Source organism: Pecten maximus, chromosome 1, assembly GCF_902652985.1.
Source record: "Pecten maximus chromosome 1, xPecMax1.1, whole genome shotgun sequence".
In the NCBI taxonomy this organism is placed as follows: domain Eukaryota; kingdom Metazoa; phylum Mollusca; class Bivalvia; order Pectinida; family Pectinidae; genus Pecten; species Pecten maximus.
The window spans coordinates 45,526,803-45,546,702 of NC_047015.1; the positions used below are offsets into that span (position 1 = coordinate 45,526,803).

General features: G+C 36.4%; 1 protein-coding gene across 1 annotated transcript; it reads right to left on the minus strand.

Moving 5' to 3' along the window:
• Positions 1 to 2,254: 2,254 nt before the first annotated feature.
• LOC117335104 (RNA polymerase I-specific transcription initiation factor RRN3-like) lies at positions 2,255 to 19,783 on the minus strand. The gene is made up of 16 exons (XM_033895028.1): positions 19,674 to 19,783; positions 18,999 to 19,103; positions 17,207 to 17,263; positions 16,793 to 16,882; positions 16,225 to 16,354; positions 15,856 to 15,985; positions 13,081 to 13,249; positions 12,122 to 12,196; positions 11,385 to 11,550; positions 8,959 to 9,089; positions 8,160 to 8,290; positions 7,277 to 7,449; positions 6,521 to 6,629; positions 5,630 to 5,755; positions 4,888 to 4,960; positions 2,255 to 3,586 (listed from the first exon to the last, which is right to left on the minus strand). The coding sequence occupies exons 2-16, from the start codon at positions 19,053 to 19,055 to the stop codon at positions 3,431 to 3,433; spliced, it is 1,773 nt and encodes a 590-aa protein (XP_033750919.1). The 5' UTR covers positions 19,056 to 19,103; positions 19,674 to 19,783; the 3' UTR covers positions 2,255 to 3,430.
• Between the last annotated feature and the right edge of the window lie 117 nt (positions 19,784 to 19,900).

Here is a 19,900-nt window from a genome sequence, read left to right on the forward strand (position 1 = left end):
GGTTGTCTGTCCGTCCATCCGTCCTCTGTAGACACATTTTGTCCAGACAACTTCTCCTAAAACCAAGGACCGATTCCAATGAAACTTAACACAAATATTAATGATCATGTGTAGATGTGCATGCCACTTTCTTTTTCTCAAAATTAGGTTGCTATGGCAACTGGTCACTATAAACAGGTTTTCCGATAAGAACCATAACTTAAATAAGTTTGTCCAGACAACTCCCCCTAAACCGAAGGGCCAATTTCAATGAAACTTCACACAAATATAGAGGACCATGTGTAGATGTGCATGCCACTTTCTTTTCTCAAAATTATGGTTGCTATGGCAACTGGTCACTATATTACTATGTTATCTTAGTTAGCCTCTATTTCCAGTTCCAACAGTTCCAATTCACCATTGACCCGTGCAGATTGCAGGGGTATTAGTCAGCCATCCTGGCGACACTGAAGGGATCTTTCTCAAATTTCATATATAGGTTCCCCTTGGTGCCTAGTTATGCATATTGCATTTTGAGACCAATCGGAAAACAACATGGCCAACAGGCAGCCATCTTGGATTTTGACAATTGAAGTTTGTTATCGCTATTTCTCAGAAAGTACTGAAGGGATCTTTCTCCAATTTCATATGTAGGTTTCCCTTGGTGCCTAGTTATGCATATTGGATTTTGAGACCAATCGGAAAACAACATGGCCGACAGGCAGCCATCTTGGATTTTGACAATTGAAGTTTGTTATCACTATTTCTCAGAAAGTAATGAAGGGATCTTTCTCCAATTTCATATGTAGGTTCCCCTCGGTGCCTAGTTATGCATATTGCATTTTGAGACCAATCGGAAAACAACATGGCCAACAGGCAGCCATCTTGGATTTTGACAATTGAATTTTGTTATCGCCATTTTTCAGAAAGTACTGAAGGGATCTTTCTCAAACTTTTTTGTAAGTTCCCCTTGGTCTGTAGTTCTGCATATTGCATCTTAGGACCAATAGGAAAACAACTTGGCCGACAGACAGCCATCTTGTATTTTGACAATTGAAGTTTATCGCTATTTTACAGAAGGTACTGAAGGGATCTTTCTGAAATTTCATATGTAGGTTCCCCTTGGTCCCTGGTGTTGCATTTTGGGACCTATCTGAAAACAACATTGAACTTGTCCCAGATCTTGTTAATATATGGCTGCATACAAAGTTTTATTAGAAATCTTGTCAATATATGCCTGCTTACAAAGTTTGATCAAATTTGGATCATATTTACTCGAGTTCAAGGTCCAATAATAATATTACAAAGGGCAATAACTCTGTTACTGTTGAATAATTTCCATTTTCAAACTTGTCCGAAATCTTGTTGATATATGGCTGCATACAAAGTTTCATCCGAAATCTTGTCAATATATGGCTGCATACAAAGTTTCATCAAACTTGAATGAAATTTACTCAGGTTATTGCGTTCACAAGGTAATTGGTGACAGACAGACAGATGCCATGGTATGGCATAAGCTCACCTTGGTCCTTTGAAACAGGCATTCCCTTTTAATCCCTATTTCTGGAAGAGTACTACCTGACATGTACGTCCCCTTGATCCCTACTTGTGCCCATTTATCTTTGAGTCTGATCTGGAAAAACACAATGGCTTAAAGGCAGCCACCATGGATTTCGACAGATAAATCTGTTATCGATACATTTCCAAAAGTTTTTCTTGGACCTTTCTCAGACTTCATACGTAGACATCCTATATGATCAAATCAGTCTTTCATTGACTGATAAAGATCATTCCATGGTGGGTGCCAAGGTTAATGGTATCCTGTCCTTTTTCACAAGAAAACGTTCATTATATCCTGGCTATTTTCACAAGGAAATGATAATCATATCCAGACTATTTTTCACAAGAACAAGATATCCCAGAGGGACCTCCATGGCGCCCTCAACTGAAAGGTCTTGATTGGTTCTATGACCTTTTCGAAACTTTTATGATTTGATAACAGTTGAAATGTACATTTGAAATCAAACAGAGAACTAAGAACTTTCTGTAAATGTAACACTCATAATTGTAAACACTAATCCAAAAGTTTTTTTCGATTAACCTCATTGTACTAAAAACAAACCATTTTCTTGATCAATACACAAGTATTTATTTAATAAAAACAATTGTTTGGAAACAGAAATATATATTGATATCTACTAAATTAAGTATATCTATTATTTACTAAAAGTACCGGTACCATCCTCAATTCCTGTTAAAAATGTGCACATTGCTATAAAGTTGAATTGCTCCAGAAATTAAAGGGATATTCCACAAGCTGTGAAAATTCTTGATGATCTGTACCTTTTACTTACTGTTTCTGATGACATTTGAAGCTATAGTCAGTATCAAAATATCTTTTTTGTAGGCATACAATTTCTATATTAATTAAGAACATACAAAGATAACTCTGTACTTTTTTTTTATAAATCATATTATTGTTTAAATATTTCAAATCCAAACAGCAAATATCCCTTTAATTCATATCATCAACATTTAAGGTGGTAAGTTGTTTTCCATGCAGTTATCTTACCGTAAATCTTTATTATAAATAACATGTGTAACTTATCTTCTAGAACACAACCGGTTCAGGTCTAACATAATACTTTAATATTCATTTAGAAGTAAATTTGTCATTTCAGCCATCCCAAATATATTCACTTACAGTTACAGACACCCTCTTTGATCATTCAAGCCTTCTAGCTCTTCCAATCCAACCTCCAACAAGTCATTTAACTTCCAATCCATCAAACTCACTGGCGGTTCCATCACCCCTTCCAATCCATCAAACTTGCTGGCTGTTTCATCACCCCTTCCAATCCATCAAACTCACTGGCTGTTTCATCACCCCTTCCAATCCATCAAACTTCCTGGCTGTTCCAATCACCCCTTCCAATCAATCAAACTTCCTGGCTGTTCCATCACCCCTTTCAATCCATCAAATTTTTTGGCTCTTCTAAACTCACTGGCTGTTTCATCACCCCTTCCAATCCATCAAACTTGCTGGCTGTTCCAATCACCCCTTCCAATCAATCAAACTTGCTGGCTGTTCCATCACCCCTTCCAATCAATCAAACTTATTGGCTGTTCCATCACCCCTTTCAATCCATCAAATTTGTTGGCTCTTCCCAGCTCACTGGCTGTTTCATCACCCCTTCGAATCCATCAAACTTGCTGGCTGTTCCAATCACCCCTTCCAATCAATCAAACTTCCTGGCTGTTCCAATCACCCCTTCCAATCAATCAAACTTCCTGGCTGTTCCATCACCCCTTCCAATCCATCAAACTTGCTGGCTCTTCCAAACACTTACACTCTCTCTTCCATCAATCTCCCTGTCTGTTCGGATCACCCCAATCCATTAGTTACAGACTTGGCCCATTTTAACACACATATTCCAGTATTTATTTGTTACTATCCTTCCATGCTCTGTGGCCATTCCAGTGTCTGTTTAAATCCTGGAGACACACTGTATGCCATGAAGTCTGTCGGAGATTTGCCCACCGATAACACTGGGATAGAATCCTTCACGGACATGATGTCATCTGTTATAAAATCATCCTCTTCATCCTGTATAATGTAACAACCTCTATCATAAACACTGATCTCCATATAAAGAGCTATTCAATGACTATACCAAATCCAATTCTTCATAAGGAGTTTAAATTATATAATCTTGATAAATTAAATCTGTGGATTATAAACAAGAGATTCCAGTTGGATCCTGTCATCCAACATCCCAATTGATCTCCAAATAAAACATGAACAACAAGAAACATGTGTACAACAAGAAACATGTGTACAACAAGAAACTGAGAGTGCTACTTGAAATTTGAAAATGCTTTATCTGGCATTTCTTGAGAAACAGTTGAAGTACATAAGTATTGTTTAAAGACAAAGAATCACAGAGAAACAGCTAACTGAACATTCCGCGAATTATTGATGGTGTGATAATCAGGTAGGAAGAATTTTTTAGATTACAACTTTGCCACGACAGGAGAGTCCTTGTAGATACTACCATATAGTGGGTTATTTTAGTGAGGTGGAAATTTTAGATAATTTAGCAAATAGTTTCGAACTGCGAAAAAAAGTAACTACTAATATCAATGTCACTTAAAAAAAAAAAATTCATGTCACTTAACATTAATCACTAAAGTTTTACCCTTACAACAGTGTAGAATGTTCTTAACTGGAAGATATTCAGTTTAACTGTGTTTATATACCCTGCCATAATCCTAACCAACCAACTACCTATGAAACAGTAACTAGGCAAAGACTCTGGTCTTGTTTTAAAGAATGTATTCAGTTTTTAATCGTCAATTGATGTTTTGAAACTTTTCACACAAATTTGCATTCACTTCCCCCTTTTTTGCAGGTACAAATAAATTTATCAAAAAGATGGTTCATACATATATAGACTACTGCCAGGGTTGGGTCTCTGGATTCAGCATCACTACAAATATGTCTCATACAAAAAGGCTCTCATTTTAACAATATATTAATTAATTCTAAAATTCATTCATTCACTAGAATCACGATTCTGTTTGGCGTTTGAATTCATTCTGGTGTTAATTAAGTCTGAAGTCATTTTTCACAAGTTCAATCCCTCTTCATTCATCCACGTAATTATTCACAAGTTCACTTCCTCTTTTACTGCTTATTTATGAAAATAAGACACCAAATTTCTTCATCACTAATATAAGAATTTTAAGTTGGACAATGGCTAAAATCAAATGCGCCAAATTTTAACACTTGGAGCATGATGTTAAAACGCTAAATATTACACTCCCTAAAGTAACCCGCTATAAGGTATATCTAAAACATATTTTGCTAAGACAAGAACCCTTTTGAAAGTTTGGCTATAAACCTACTTCTGTATCATTGTCCTCCTGTACAACGTTGCCTTGGTATTCTCTGTAATGTGGTACAATGAACTTTCTTGACCTGTGTAAAAACAAGCAGAGAAAATGTTTTCTTAATCTGTATACAAAACTTGTCTTCATACGATTAATTTCAAACACATATTGTTTAGAACAGGTTTATCTTTATACAATATTTTTTATATTTCAAATTTATTAGCAACTTTTAATAAGCTAAATTTGTATGTACTTTTATATACAGAAAGACATTTTTTCTGTAAAAGCTTTTGAACATGATCTACCTTTGTTGAGGTCTTACAATTGCATTTGTGTATTTTGAGGTTTAGGGTTGGGTTGATTTATTAAACACAATTACAAAGTTTTGAGCAGTGTTGATTCACCAGTGTATTTAGAGGGTTTATAGCAGGTTTACTTATCTGTATTGTATTCAATGACTAGGGGTGGAGATCACTTACCTGTGTGATATTTACAAGGTTTAGGGTGGGAATGACCTACCTGTGTGACATTTACAAGGTTTAGGGTGGGAATGACCTACCTGTGTGAAATTTACAAGGTTTAAGGTGAGTGACCTACCTGTGTGTTATTTACGAGGTTTAGGGTGGGAATTACCTACCTGGGTGGCATTAACCAGGTTTCGGGTGGGAGTGATCTACCTGTGTTGCATTTACAAGGTTTAGGGTGGGAAAGACCTACCTGTTTGGCATTAACATTTTTTTTAATTAAGTTGACATACCTGTGCAATATGTAAGGATCAAATGGAAATGCTTCATTGAGTAGGTCTGCTTTTCCTGTAGACGAGGGTAGGAAACAACGAAAGTTTCTCTCTATTATTGTATCACAGAAAGCTAACTGATGTGTTCTGAAAAAAAAAAAAGGCATATCAGTAACCTGTATTACTGAACAACGTTGCAAACATGAAGTAATCAATTGTAGATTAATACAATGATACACCTGTGTATAGAGCATCTATATATATATACAGTCATGGCCATCTAATTTGGTAAATCACAAAACCAAATGTTGGAACATACTTTATTCTGTGTGCAACCAGAACAGTGACAAAGTAGGGAGAGACTAATTTCAGGATTTAGGGATCTAGAGAACAGACCCGAATAACAAATGCAAACATTTCACAACCTGAGGGTTTTCTTCAGACTTATCTGAAGTTATCCCCCAAGTGCTTAATCTAACAAATCTTATCCAGAGGTCTGAAATTACTGCCTACATCACACAGGGGTGATTATCAAATTGAAATCCTAGTAGTTATGGTGACACCTATAAGGACTGTTATCAAATATGGTAGATAAAAACTTCCTCTTAGCAAAAAAAATCACTCGTTATTCGATATTTCGAGAGATAAACACATTCAATGAATTGTTATGTCCAGAGTATAGATAAAAGAAAATAGTATACACTATTGAAATCTGTGCAATGGTTAAAACACTAGGATCAACACAAAAAGATATTTATATTTGTTTGCAGAATTCAGCTTTAACTGTGGGAAATTTTCCAGACCAATAACACAAAAGTTTAAATCACACCTAAAAGTTTCATTCAGAAAATGGACAGCTATGCCAGCAATGAATATTTGAAATATTTCAATATTAATACATTCAATACAAACCTGGTCACGGATGCAAACGATTTCACTATAACAGGCAAACACACTCGGAGAGGATTGAGACGACTCGTCACGATTCTCTGGAAATTTAAACCCTCCGCCCATTTGTAGCCTATTTAGATAAAGGACAAATATCAGGATACCTAAGTAACATTCGGATACATGACAATGTATATAGCTAAAAAATATTAAACATTTCTTTAATTTTCTGAATTTTAGCAACCTGGAGAAACCTTGCCTAAAGAGACTAATATGTCACTCAACTATCTTATCTTTAGTAATAGGGCCTTATCTTGGTGCCTATTTTAGAGTCCGAGTAGCATCATTTTATACTCGGATACCATGTTATATGATTGTCCGTAATAAAGGTAATTGTCAGAAGTGACCAAGTGTAATTAGGGGTAGCAGTTGATGTTACTACATCATGTTTTAAATATAAATACAAAATCTATCGAAGGATTAATAAGGTTTTTCTTGTGCACAAGTTTTTAATTCATAGTGGCCAAAGTGTGACCTTTGACCCTTTAACTTTGACCAGTAAAATATTTTCAAACTTCCACAGTAATTCAGTTTTCAGACAACAGGTGACATACTTAAATATACAAAACCTCACAGATCCCTTACAACAAGTTAAGGTGAGATAGGATATCATATATGGAACTACACTACACTGTATATAAAAATATAGATGCTATTATTGTGTTGCATTAACTACTTAAATGTAATAATGAACATTAATATTACTCAACAAGTACTCACCCTTCTTCATTTCAAGTAGCTCTTTACTTCTAAATACAAATACATAGAAAATTGTCTGACACACAGAATAAAAAGGTCCGTGGTGGCTCACATCCGCATGCACACAGCTGCCCACCTGGTCCAGGTACTTGTGTACCCAATCACACATCAACCCAAGGCAGGCCATCACAGTGCTGAAAATATGTAAGTCCAATAATAATCAAATTACATGATTAATTATTGAACACTGACAGGAATTTTCAATATAATTAACATGGAACTTACACCATTTAAGACACAGTATTTATTAGACGAACAGCTTTAAAAGATTTGAAAACAAAGAAAAAGCATCTACTTCATCAAGATTGCAAAAAAATGTCTAAAAAGTGAAATATGAAATGCTGTGCAGTTTTCTTTTAATTTCGCAAGGCTAATATTGTCCCAAGTCAGATCTAGTTCTTGGCTAATATTTCAGATTGTCCAAGTCAGATCTAGTTCTCCGGTAATATTTTGCATTGTCCAAGTCAGATCTAGTTCTCAGCTAATATTTCAGATTGTCCCAGTCAGATCTAGTTCTCATGTAATATTTCAGATTGTCCAAGTCAGATCTAGTTCTCAGGTAATATTTTGTATTGTCCAAGTCAGATCTACGGGTAGTTCTCAGGTAATATTTTGTATTGTCCAAGTCAGATCTACGGGTAGTTCTCAGGTAATATTTCAGATTGTCCAAGTCAGACCAAGTTCTCAGGTAATACATTTTGTATTGTCCAAGTCAGATCTAGTTCTCAGGTAATATTTTGTATTGTCCAAGTCAGATCTAGTTCTCAGGTAATATTTTGTGGTTGTCCCCGTCAGATCAAGTTTGCGGGAATTATTAAAATAAAATGTGATCGATTTGTATTACCTGATTGGTACAAACAGTCCTCGAGACAACAGACTTCCAATGTAGGAAACGCTAGCCTGACGGTAAACACCCTCAGTGTTAGGATCCTGCACTTTCTTCCATAGAAAGTCTAAAAATCCTTCACAGATTGGCTGAAAATTGATCAAAAATTCATATTATATTCCAAACACTTACAAAAGGCCATATGGGCCTGTATTTCTCACTTGCTTCTTTAGTAACTTTTAAGTTGATCTAGTGCATAGGTCGTTTATGCAGATAATAACTTGATTACCACTTTATTCAAATATCAGAGCAGGCTAGGTTTATTCATTGAAATACATTTTGTTATCTACCATTGCTGCATTAGCCCAATATCAGGTATCTGTGTCTCTTGGTTATCAAAAAATCCTTGTTTTAATATTTCAACTCTGTGACCTTGAATGTAGGTCATGGACAATCATTTGAACAAACTTGGAAATCTTCACTCCAGCATGCTACTAAAGACCCAATATAAAGTCCATAAGCCTCTTGGTTATTGAGAAGAAGTTGTTAAAGAAACATTGACACTGGATATTGTGCCACACCACAGCATAAGCTCACTTGCCCTTTTGGCAGAGATGGTCCCTACACTTATTAACCCTACAGTACATATAGAGAATAAACCTTAACTCATTAACCCTACAGTATATATACAGAGAATTAACCTTAACTAATTAACCCTACAGTATATATACAGAGAATAAACCTTAACTCATTAACCCTACAGTATATATACAGAGAATTAACCTTAACTCATTAACCCTACAGTATATATACAGACCTGTTTGATGGCACACAAGGAAAACATGATGAACTGGACATGACAGGAGGCGTGAGTCGGTAGAATGAGGCGCTCGAACACCAGCAGTAATTCTCGGTACAGTTTCTTAGTATCATCCCACTTTAACTGACCTACATAATAGATAAATCCAAGTTTAAGTTTTGGTCAATGATATGAGTACCAGAAACAGATTTGAGTAGATTTACAGGATAAAAGTAGATAATGGTGTACAAATGTAGACCTACTGAAATGATATTTCACAGAAGTATGTTTGCTTTATGTGTTTCTGGAAATATATTTGATGTATGGAACAAATCTCCTGGAAGCATGTTTGTTGTATCTGTACCTTTTCTCATGGAAGCATGTTTGTTGTATAATTGTCTACCCTCATGGAAGCATGTTTGTTGTATGTGTGGACCAAGCCTCATGGAAGCATGTTTGTTGTATAATTGCCTACCCTCATGGAAGCATGTTTGTTGTATGTGTGGGCCGACCCTCATTGAAGCATGTTTGTTGTATGTGTGGACTTACCCTCATGGAAACATGTTTGTTGTATAATTGCCTACCCTCATGGAAGCATGTTTGTTGTATGTGTGGGCCGACCCTCATTGAAGCATGTTTGTTGTATGTGTGGACCTACTCTCATGGAAGCATATTTGTTGTATGTGTGGACCTACCCTCATGGAAGCATGTTTGTTGTATGTGTGGACTTACCCTCATGGAAGCATGTTTGTTGTATATGTGGATTTACCCTCATGGAAACATGTTTGTTGTATGTGTGGGCCGACCCTCATGGAAGCATGTTTGTTGTATATGTGGATTTACCCTCATGGAAACATGTTTGTTGTATGTGTGGGCCGACCTTCATGGAAGCATGTTTGTTGTATGTGTGGACCTACCCTCATGGAAGCATGTTTGTTGTATGTGTAGACTTACCCTCATGGAAGCATGTTTGTTGTGTAATTGACTACCCTCATGGAAGCATGTTTGTTGTATAATTGACTACCCTCATGGAAGCATGTTTGTTGCATGTGTGGACCTACCCTCATGGAAACATGTTTGTTGTATGTGTAGACTTACCCTCATGGAAGCATGTTTGTTGTATAATTGACTACCCTCATGGAAGCATGTTTGTTGTATGTGTGGACCTAACCTCATGGAAGCATGTTTGTTGTATGTGTGGGCCGACCCTCATGGAAGCATGTTTGTTGTATGTGTGGACCTACCCTCATGGAAGCATATTTGTTGTATGTGTAGACTTACCCTCATGGAAGCATGTTTGTTGTACATGTATAATTGACTACCCTCATGGAAGCATGTTTGTTTTATGCGTGGATTTACCCTCATGGAAGCATATTTGTTGTATGTGTAGACTTACCCTCATGGAAGCATGTTTGTTGTACATGTATAATTGACTACCCTCATGGAAGCATGTTTGTTGTATGTGTGGGCCGACCCTCATGGAAGCATGTTTGTTGTATGTGTGGACCTAACCTCATGGAAGCATATTTGTTGTATGTGTGGATTTACCCTCATGGAAACATGTTTGTTGTACATGTATAATTGACTACCCTCATGGAAGCATATTTGTTGTATGTGTGGACCTAACCTCATGGAAGCATGTTTGTTGTATGTGTAGACTTACCCTCATGGAAGCATGTTTGTTGTATGTGTGGACTTACCCTCATGGAAGCATGTTAGTGGTATGTGTAGACTTACCCTCATGGAAGCATGTTTGTTGTATAATTGACTACCCTCATGGAAACATGTTTGTTGTATGTAGACTTACCCTCATGGAAGCATGTTTGTTGTATGTGTGGACCTACCCTCATGGAAGCATGTTTGTTGTATGTGTGGACTTACCCTCATGGAAGCATGTTAGTGGTATGTGTGGGCCGACCCTCATGGAAACATGTTTGTTGTACATGTATAATTGACTACCCTCATGGAAGCATGTTTGTGGTATGTGTGGACCAAGCCTCATGGAAGCATGTTTGTTGTATGTGTAGACTTACCCTCATGGAAGCATGTTTGTTGTATGTGTGGACTTACCCTCATGGAAGCATGTTAGTGGTATGTGTAGACTTACCCTCATGGAAGCATGTTTGTTGTATAATTGACTACCCTCATGGAAACATGTTTGTTGTATGTAGACTTACCCTCATGGAAGCATGTTTGTTGTATGTGTGGACCTACCCTCATGGAAGCATGTTTGTTGTATGTGTGGACTTACCCTCATGGAAGCATGTTAGTGGTATGTGTGGGCCGACCCTCATGGAAACATGTTTGTTGTACATGTATAATTGACTACCCTCATGGAAGCATGTTTGTGGTATGTGTGGGCCGACCCTCATGGAAACATGTTTGTTGTACATGTATAATTGACTACCCTCATGGAAGCATGTTTGTTGTATGTGTGGACTTACCCTCATGGAAACATGTTTGTTGAATGTATTTCAGCACTAGGTCCATCATTACATCAAGACGTTCTGCTTCTTTGTGATTCATAGGCTTGGCAGATTTAATCTCAAAGCATCCACTGCGATATCCAGCATCCGTTGATAATACTTCCTGTGTGGAACTGGGATCATCCTGAAATTAGAAGTAAACAAGTCTTTGGTTCGATGTTGTATTTTATGGTTTTTAGATCTTTATTCATATTTTCTGTCCATTCTAGTTATAGTATTGATTCTTTATGTGTATCAAATAATAATGTGTCTAACTTGATTAACCAAACAAAGCAAAGGGAGGTAAACATTCAAACTACATAAATATTCATTTCAAACTACATAAATATTCATAACATTATAATTCTTTAAATAATCACATCAATATTAATATTCTCCCAAAAATACACAGTTCAACTAAAATATGCATTTGCCCTCAATTTCTGATTTCATGAAAACGATGTAAAATATGCATTTGCTTTCAATATTAGTGAAGACTGATACAGCTATAGTTTAATCACCGAGTCTAACCAAAATTTAGATTCTAATATGGACAGACGGGCAGAAAGGACAACCCTAATGCTTCCTCTCCTATATCTTCAGAGCATTATCACATAAATTTTAGCATGAAAACAATATTAACTTAAAATTAAATATAATTTGTTGATTATTGTATATTTAGGATTACAGATTTTACTTATTGCTATATGAGTTACCATATCAAATATGATGTCATTTTCCTCTTCCATATTGTCCTCAGCTTCTGCTATCTCATGTTTGGGTGACCGTACCTATAGCAACACCAATCATTGTACAGTCCATGAAATATCATACAGTACAGAGTGGTGATAAGGGCTGAATAGTACCAGTGCTAATGTTAATACATAGGCATGGTGCGTGGGTGGGCGGCGGCTGTGTAAAATTTATCTGTTAGAAATTCATCTATCTCAAAACTGACCCATTCTACTATGTCATGTGGAGATGTCATAAATATTTTAAGACACATGTTAAGAACATGTGACGTCATAAGATATTTTATGGCATCACATTAAATATATGACATATCTAGATCTATGTAGTGAAAAGTACATACCGTCCAAGGCGGAATTTGCATGTCTTATTATATCAAGACTAATTTCAGTTTTCGCTTGTATTTTCATAAATATCATTTGTGTGTGATAAACAGAATCTTCCTCTAAGGGCTAGGACATATGGAATTCATTTAACTCATTCAATAGTTAGATTCTGTATACACAAAACAGCTAGCCTGGAGTTGCAGTGGTATCATAAAGCAAAACATTCTAAAAATTGTACGAAAAGAGATAAGTTAAATATTAGATCTGATTATAGAGCTATATGGTTTATAATTTTTATAATCATTTTCAGAATAATGTTTGGAATACATGACTTCTAAATAGTAATGACCAACTTCAACAAGTTGAAGATAATGTACTACTTTTCAAAATGAACTTTATCAAAAACATGGATATACAATGTATCTGGTACCATATTTATCTCATTAATATGCCCATGTCTGGTGTTTCACAAACGTGTATGAAAACACAGACATCGGAATAAACTGAACATATACAAATACCAGAAATGAGTCCAAGTATTCAAGAAGTTGAATAATGACACTGACACTATGGTAAAAACATTTTTTCCTAATACCCACATCTAGTTTGAGCATCCGGTCCACGATGAGTTCGAGTATGGCCAGTCGCTGCTGGGGCATATAATGGGTGATCTGAAGGAGATTTTTGACATAGCACTCCTGTAAATACTTGTCCTTGGTCATGTAAGGGAAGTAGTCACTGAGGAGTGGCGTCAATACTGTCGGGCTCCTATATCAAACAAAACAACAAACAACACAGTTATCACTGAGGAATGGCGTCAATACTGTCAGGCTCCTATATCAAACAACAAACAACTCGGTTATCACTGAGGTGTGACATCAATACTGTCGGGCTCCTATATCAAACAAAACAACAAACAACACGGTTATCACTGTGGAATGGCGTCAATACTGTCGGGCTCCTATATCAAACAACAAACAACTCAGTTATCACTGAGGTGTGACATCAATACTGTTGGGCTCCTATATCAAACAAAACAACAAACAACTCGGTTATCACTGAGGAGTGACATCAATACTGTCGGGCTCCTATATCAAACAAAACAACAAACAACTCGGTTATCACTGAGGTGTGACATCAATACTGTCGGGCTCCTATATCAAACAAAACAACAAACAACTCGGTTATCACTGAGGTGTGACATCAATACTGTCGGGCTCCTATATCAAACAACACAACAAACAACTCTGTTATCACTGAGGTGTGACATCAATACTGTCGGGCTCCTATATCAAACAAAACAACAAACAACTCGGTTATCACTGTGGAGTGGCATCAATACTGTCGGGCTCCTATATCAAACAAAACAACAAACAACTCGGTTATCACTGTGGAATGGCGTCAATACTGTCGGGCTCCTATATCAAACAAAACAACAAACAACTCGGTTATCACTGTGGAATGGCGTCAATACTGTCGGGCTCCTATATCAAACAAAACAACAAACAACTCGGTTATCACTGAAGAATGGCTTCAATACTGTCAGGCTCCTATATCAAACAACACAACAAACAACTCGGTTATCACTGAGGAGTGACATCAATACTGTCGGGCTCCTATATCAAACAACACAACAAACAACTCGGTTATCACTGAGGAGTGACATCAATACTGTCGGGCTCCTATATCAAACAAAACAACAAACAACTCGGTTATCACTGAGGTGTGACATGAATACTGTCGGGCTCCTATATCAAACAAAACAACAAACAACTCGGTTATCACTGAGGAGTGGCATCAATACTGTCGGGCTCCTATATCAAACAAAACAACAAACAACACGGTTATCACTGAGGTGTGACATCAATACTGTCGGGCTCCTATATCAAACAAAACAACAAACAACTCCATTATCACTGTGGAGTGGCATCAATACTGTCGGGCTCCTATATCAAACAAAACAACAAACTCCGTTATCACTGAGGTGTGACATCAATACTGTCGGGCTCCTATATCAAACAAAACAACAAACAACTCGGTTATCACTGAGGAATGGCGTCAATACCGTCAGGCTCCTATATCAAACAAAACAACAAACAACATGGTTATCACTGAGGTGTGATATCAATACTGTCTGGTTCCTAAATCAAACAACACAACAAACAACTCGGTTATCACTGAGGTGTGACATCAATACTGTCTGGCTCCTAAATCAAACAACACAACAAACAACTCTGTTATCACTGAGGTGTGACATCAATACTGTCGGGCTCCTATAACAAACAACAAACAACTCGGTTATCACTGAGGTGTGACATCAATACTGTCTGGCTCCTAAATCAAACAACACAACAAACAACTCTGTTATCACTGAGGAGTGACATCAATACTGTCGGGCTCCTATATCAAACAAAACAACAAACAACTCGGTTATCACTGTGGAGTGGCATCAATACTGTCGGGCTCCTATATCAATCAAAACAACAAACAACTCGGTTATCACTGTGGAATGGCGTCAATACTGTCGGGCTCCTATATCAAACAAAACAACAAACAACTCGGTTATCACTGTGGAATGGCGTCAATACTGTCGGGCTCCTATATCAAACAAAACAACAAACAACTCGGTTATCACTGAAGAATGGCTTCAATACTGTCAGGCTCCTATATCAAACAACACAACAAACAACTCGGTTATCACTGAGGAGTGACATCAATACTGTCGGGCTCCTATATCAAACAACACAACAAACAACTCGGTTATCACTGAGGAGTGACATCAATACTGTCGGACTCCTATATCAAACAAAACAACAAACAACTCGGTTATCACTGAGGTGTGACATCAATACTGTCGGGCTCCTATATCAAACAAAACAACAAACAACTCGGTTATCACTCACTGCACAACTTGGACATCCATATTTTAACAAAATAATTTTTATAGTAAACCTACCCAACTATACAAAGAATATATAACTGTCAAGACAATGTGAAATGACCATAAGACAAAGTGAAATGACCACGAGACAAAGTGAAATGACCATAAGACAAAGTGAAATGACCACAAGACAAAGTGAAATGACCATGAGACAAAGTGAAATGACCATAAGACAAAGTGAAATGACCACAAGACAAAGTGAAATGACCATAAGACAATGTGAAATGACCATAAGACAAAGTGAAATGACCACAAGACAAAGTGAAATGACCATGAGACAAAGTGAAATTGCAATGTTTGCAAGACAAAGTGACACTCATTGAAAAGGAAATATTCATTTAACACAATCTCAAAAGAAATGAGCTTCCGGGGGAGTTCCTCTAAAACCATTCCTCCTCTTTAACGCCCTATTAATATCTGAACATTAACTTACATTGGTACAATGTTAGATATGGCCTTGATCACCAAATGGACGTTGATGAAGCTTGTCTCATGATCCTGAAGTTGTTGGCTGTCCAAAACCACACTGTCTGATGAGGAGTCCTTGAAATTCTCCGTGATTTCTAAACAAATTATTCCAATTACAGTTTGAGCAATGGCATACTTCAAAAATACCTTATAGACAGAATTTCTAAGCAAATCATTTCAAGAATAACTGCAGCAGTATCATATTTCAAAAGTTATCTTATATCAAAGTGCAATGCAGGAAAATTGAACGATTTGAAATTTGATAGTCAAAAATCTTTCAACATTGCATTCCAATCATCATGATTATCAAGACCAGAAAAACTTTGTCTCTTACTTGGCAGGAAGTGTTTGACAAGCATGCGAAGCCCTGCCCGTAGATAGTATGTGTGTGCGGATACAAGGTTGTGTAGAAGGGCCTGATACTCTAGGACAACAGCAGACTCCCTTCTCGTCCAATCCACTTTCTGTCAAAAAAACAACAACAAGAGGTCTATAGGCCTAAACGCTCACCTGATCATGTAATTATAGCCACTATAATTCACAAAAGGTCACAGTGACCTAATTTTGTAATATTTGCTATCAGCATAGCCACAAACACATACCTTTCAATGTAAATCTGGTACGTTACATGGCGGCCTGAACAATGGCACATTCATAAATGAGTAAAATTATAGTATTTTATTTAATTCAATGTCATTGATCATCTTTTGATTTTGTGGTAATTATGATTGTTACTGTATATCAATCATGAAGCTGTTCGACCATTGTGTAGCTATAAGCCCCCAAAACAACAGTACATAATACTCAACTTCAATTTAACATACTTTAACATGTCAAATAAAAAATATGCTTTTAATCTTTATACGATTCATTAAATATATCATAATTTGGTAAATCCTTACCAACAGAACTCCTACAAGAATTTCATGATCTTTATCCAGGAAAGTGATACAATCCCTCAGGGACTGAATATATGACTTCAACTCTGCAGACTGGAAATGAAAAGAAGCCAATGATATTTATTAGAACAAACTTGCATTGGAAGCCCTTATTACAAAAAAAATCAGAAGTAAAACAAGGTTATTACAGGAAAAATGACTTTCTATCAATTTCTGTAAAAACTTTTGCTTTTTTGCCTGGCTCAAAATCTTTATGGTTGGCTGTCAACAAATACTTGGACGGCCGATGGTACTAATGGCAGAGGACAGTGAAATTAAATATGCTGTTACTGAAATATCGAAATTCATGGTACTAAAGGTAGGGTCCAGAGGGCTAAAGATAATCTTCGATACAAAATATATATTATAATAACTTACCGAAATATTGGGACTCCCTAATTTACTCAGGAACACATCATAGTCGTGCCTTAATCCCTGTAATTAAATCGTACATGATGATATCAATGAAACCTGACTTTACCAACACACTGTCATATCTGACACATTGACTCAGTCCCACTGTGGGTCACTAAGGTCAGATTTCACTGTATTTAATCAGACTGAACATGTAAACATACATACTGTAACATCATTAATGCTCTATCTGCTCTGAATAGATATACAATGATGCTTATGAATATTGAAAATTATCATTGGTAGAAAATATCTAGAGTCTGTATGTACAGCCAAGATAGCTATGTACATGTATCACTATATATATGCAATACAGTTTTACAGTGGTCTAGTATTTACAAACATTGCAGCATTTTGATCTGAGCTAATATACAGTGGACCCGCGATAATCCGGACGCCGATAGTCCGGAAAACTCACAGTCCGGACGGAAATGCACGGGAACGGATTTCCGTAACGTTATTTGTACTCACCAGTCCGGAAATTCGGATTCCGATTCCGGAAGCCCATTTTGGGAACGGAACGTACTTTTCATTAGTAAATTTCCCTCAATAATCCGGACGATTTTTTCACCACGAGGAGAAAAAAATGTCGGGGCAAGTCACCCGTGTCGACAGCTGTACAGAATATCGCTTGACACTGTGCGTAGTCATAGCGACCGCTGCCAGGTCATAGCCCCGGGTGTTTACCTGTGTTACAATGTGTAGCTTTTAATTTTAAAACGGTACATTGCTTTTTCTCTACGACCTAATTGTTACAGAATTTATGCACAAACATTCAGTTCAATTGATGATCGGTAATTAACATCATTAACACTTGTATTGGGTAAACACGGATATCGGCTTGTAACACCGTTAACGTTACGTGAAACGACGACTCGTTGAAAGTTGCATTATTAATTACATACACATTTACGTATTAAGCAGTGATCACAAGAACTGGGTTGATTATACACAAATTAGTCAGTAGTCTTCTGATACTTAACTAAGCGTCACATTGTTATTGAATACGGGTTGAATAATTATCGGACATCTTGGGTAGTTCTCGCTGGTGTCGCGTACTTTTAAATAGATAGCTTGGGGTTTCTGGTACGTAAAAATCATAAAAAACATAGACTGACGGTAAGTTGTAAAATCGGGGTATTTTATTTAAGGTATTTAACGTTTGTAATTTCTACTTGTTTGTGAACCTCCGGGACGTGACACGTGTGTTGTTTGTAGGTCACATATGCCCGCTATAAATAAAACAACTTTCACTTTACATGTTCTTTTAAAAACAGTTTATTTTTTACTTTCTACAAAACAAAAAAAAAGAATCATATCAGAAACATAAGTATATTTATTGTTAAAAAGTCTGACAATTAGACGTGTTTATGGAACGTCCCGGATTGTATATAATCAAGGGAGATAACTCTTACACGACAATTTTTTTGACCTGGTACACGAAATTCGGCAGTCCGGAAAACTCGTAATCCGGACGGTTTGGACTGGGAACAAAGGTGTTCGGATTATCGAGGGTCCACTGTATATATATAAATATTTCATACATATAATATTAACATATTCTAATTGTGTGACAAGAGTAATTGAATGGTCCAATCTATAAGCTTACTGGATTCCACTTATAGTACATGTAGTATGTATAAAAAAAAAAAACAGTAAACAGTGGACGACATCAGAACAGTACTGCAATCACAGTTTGAACTTCATTTCACCACCAATCATATTTTACTACATAATGATGTTTTGAATTTATTACCCTTTTGTGGTTCTTTAAAATATTTTCTAGTCGCGGCGGCTGATGCTCTGAAGACATGTTTATTCACATCTCATTTACATCTAGGTAGCAGAGGCGGCAGCAGCACTGAAAAAAAACCAGCTTAATTAATATTGGACATGGAAAAGCCTTCAAAATCAAGGTTGACATGAAAAAAATGAAGAAAAATCCATACCGCTTTCAAAACGAATCTATATCATATAATTAATAGACAACAGAAAAAAATAATTAATTTGAATGATTAATCAAATATCTGACAAAAACAGATTCACAGATAGCTGATGAATTTATGTTAAAATTGCGAATAAATATACATATTACACCAAAATATATTTAAAGCACTTGTCAGCTGCTCCACTGCTTGGGGCTTGTATCTAATAATATATCAAATCAAGCTTGTAGTACAAAAAAATACTACTGTCACCTGACTGATCTGTACCTTATTGTTTTAAGGGATTCTGTGTATTCTTAAAAGTTACATTTCTTCCACATTTAAATGTAATTGTGACAGTGCAAAGAACAGTGAAAAAAAGTATTGCGCCACCACATAATGCTAAATATAGCTGCGTGTAGAATAGTATTATCTTCTAATTCTAGTAATTCATTACTATTATGTAACGCCATTTACTGTAAAAGTATAAAATAACCGTAACTTACTATATACATAATAAAACTGGCACCAATTTAACTGGATTGCTGTCAAAAGGTGTTGCACACGTCTTCGTCAGATGTAACAACATGTGGCTTCTCATAAATGTAAAGGGAAATAACTCCACTAGTCTAGACCGGAAACGTTGAACAAATTATTTTTATGCATGCGATTAATATGTGAAAATCTTGAATAATATCAAACATATATTTAAGTGACAAATAATTTTTTGATT

Bases quoted from the DNA above. Each gene is read 5' to 3' on its own strand.
- LOC117335104 (XM_033895028.1), bottom strand. From the start codon at position 19,055: ATGTCTTCAGAGCATCAGCCGCCGCGACTAGAAAATATTTTAAAGAAC. The intron at 16,883-17,206 runs GTAAGTTATTAT...TTTCATTTCCAG, and splicing joins TAGGGAGTCCCAATATTTCG to TCTGCAGAGTTGAAGTCATA. The intron at 7,450-8,159 runs GTAATACAAATC...ACATATTTTCAG, and splicing joins GGACTGTTTGTACCAATCAG to CACTGTGATGGCCTGCCTTG.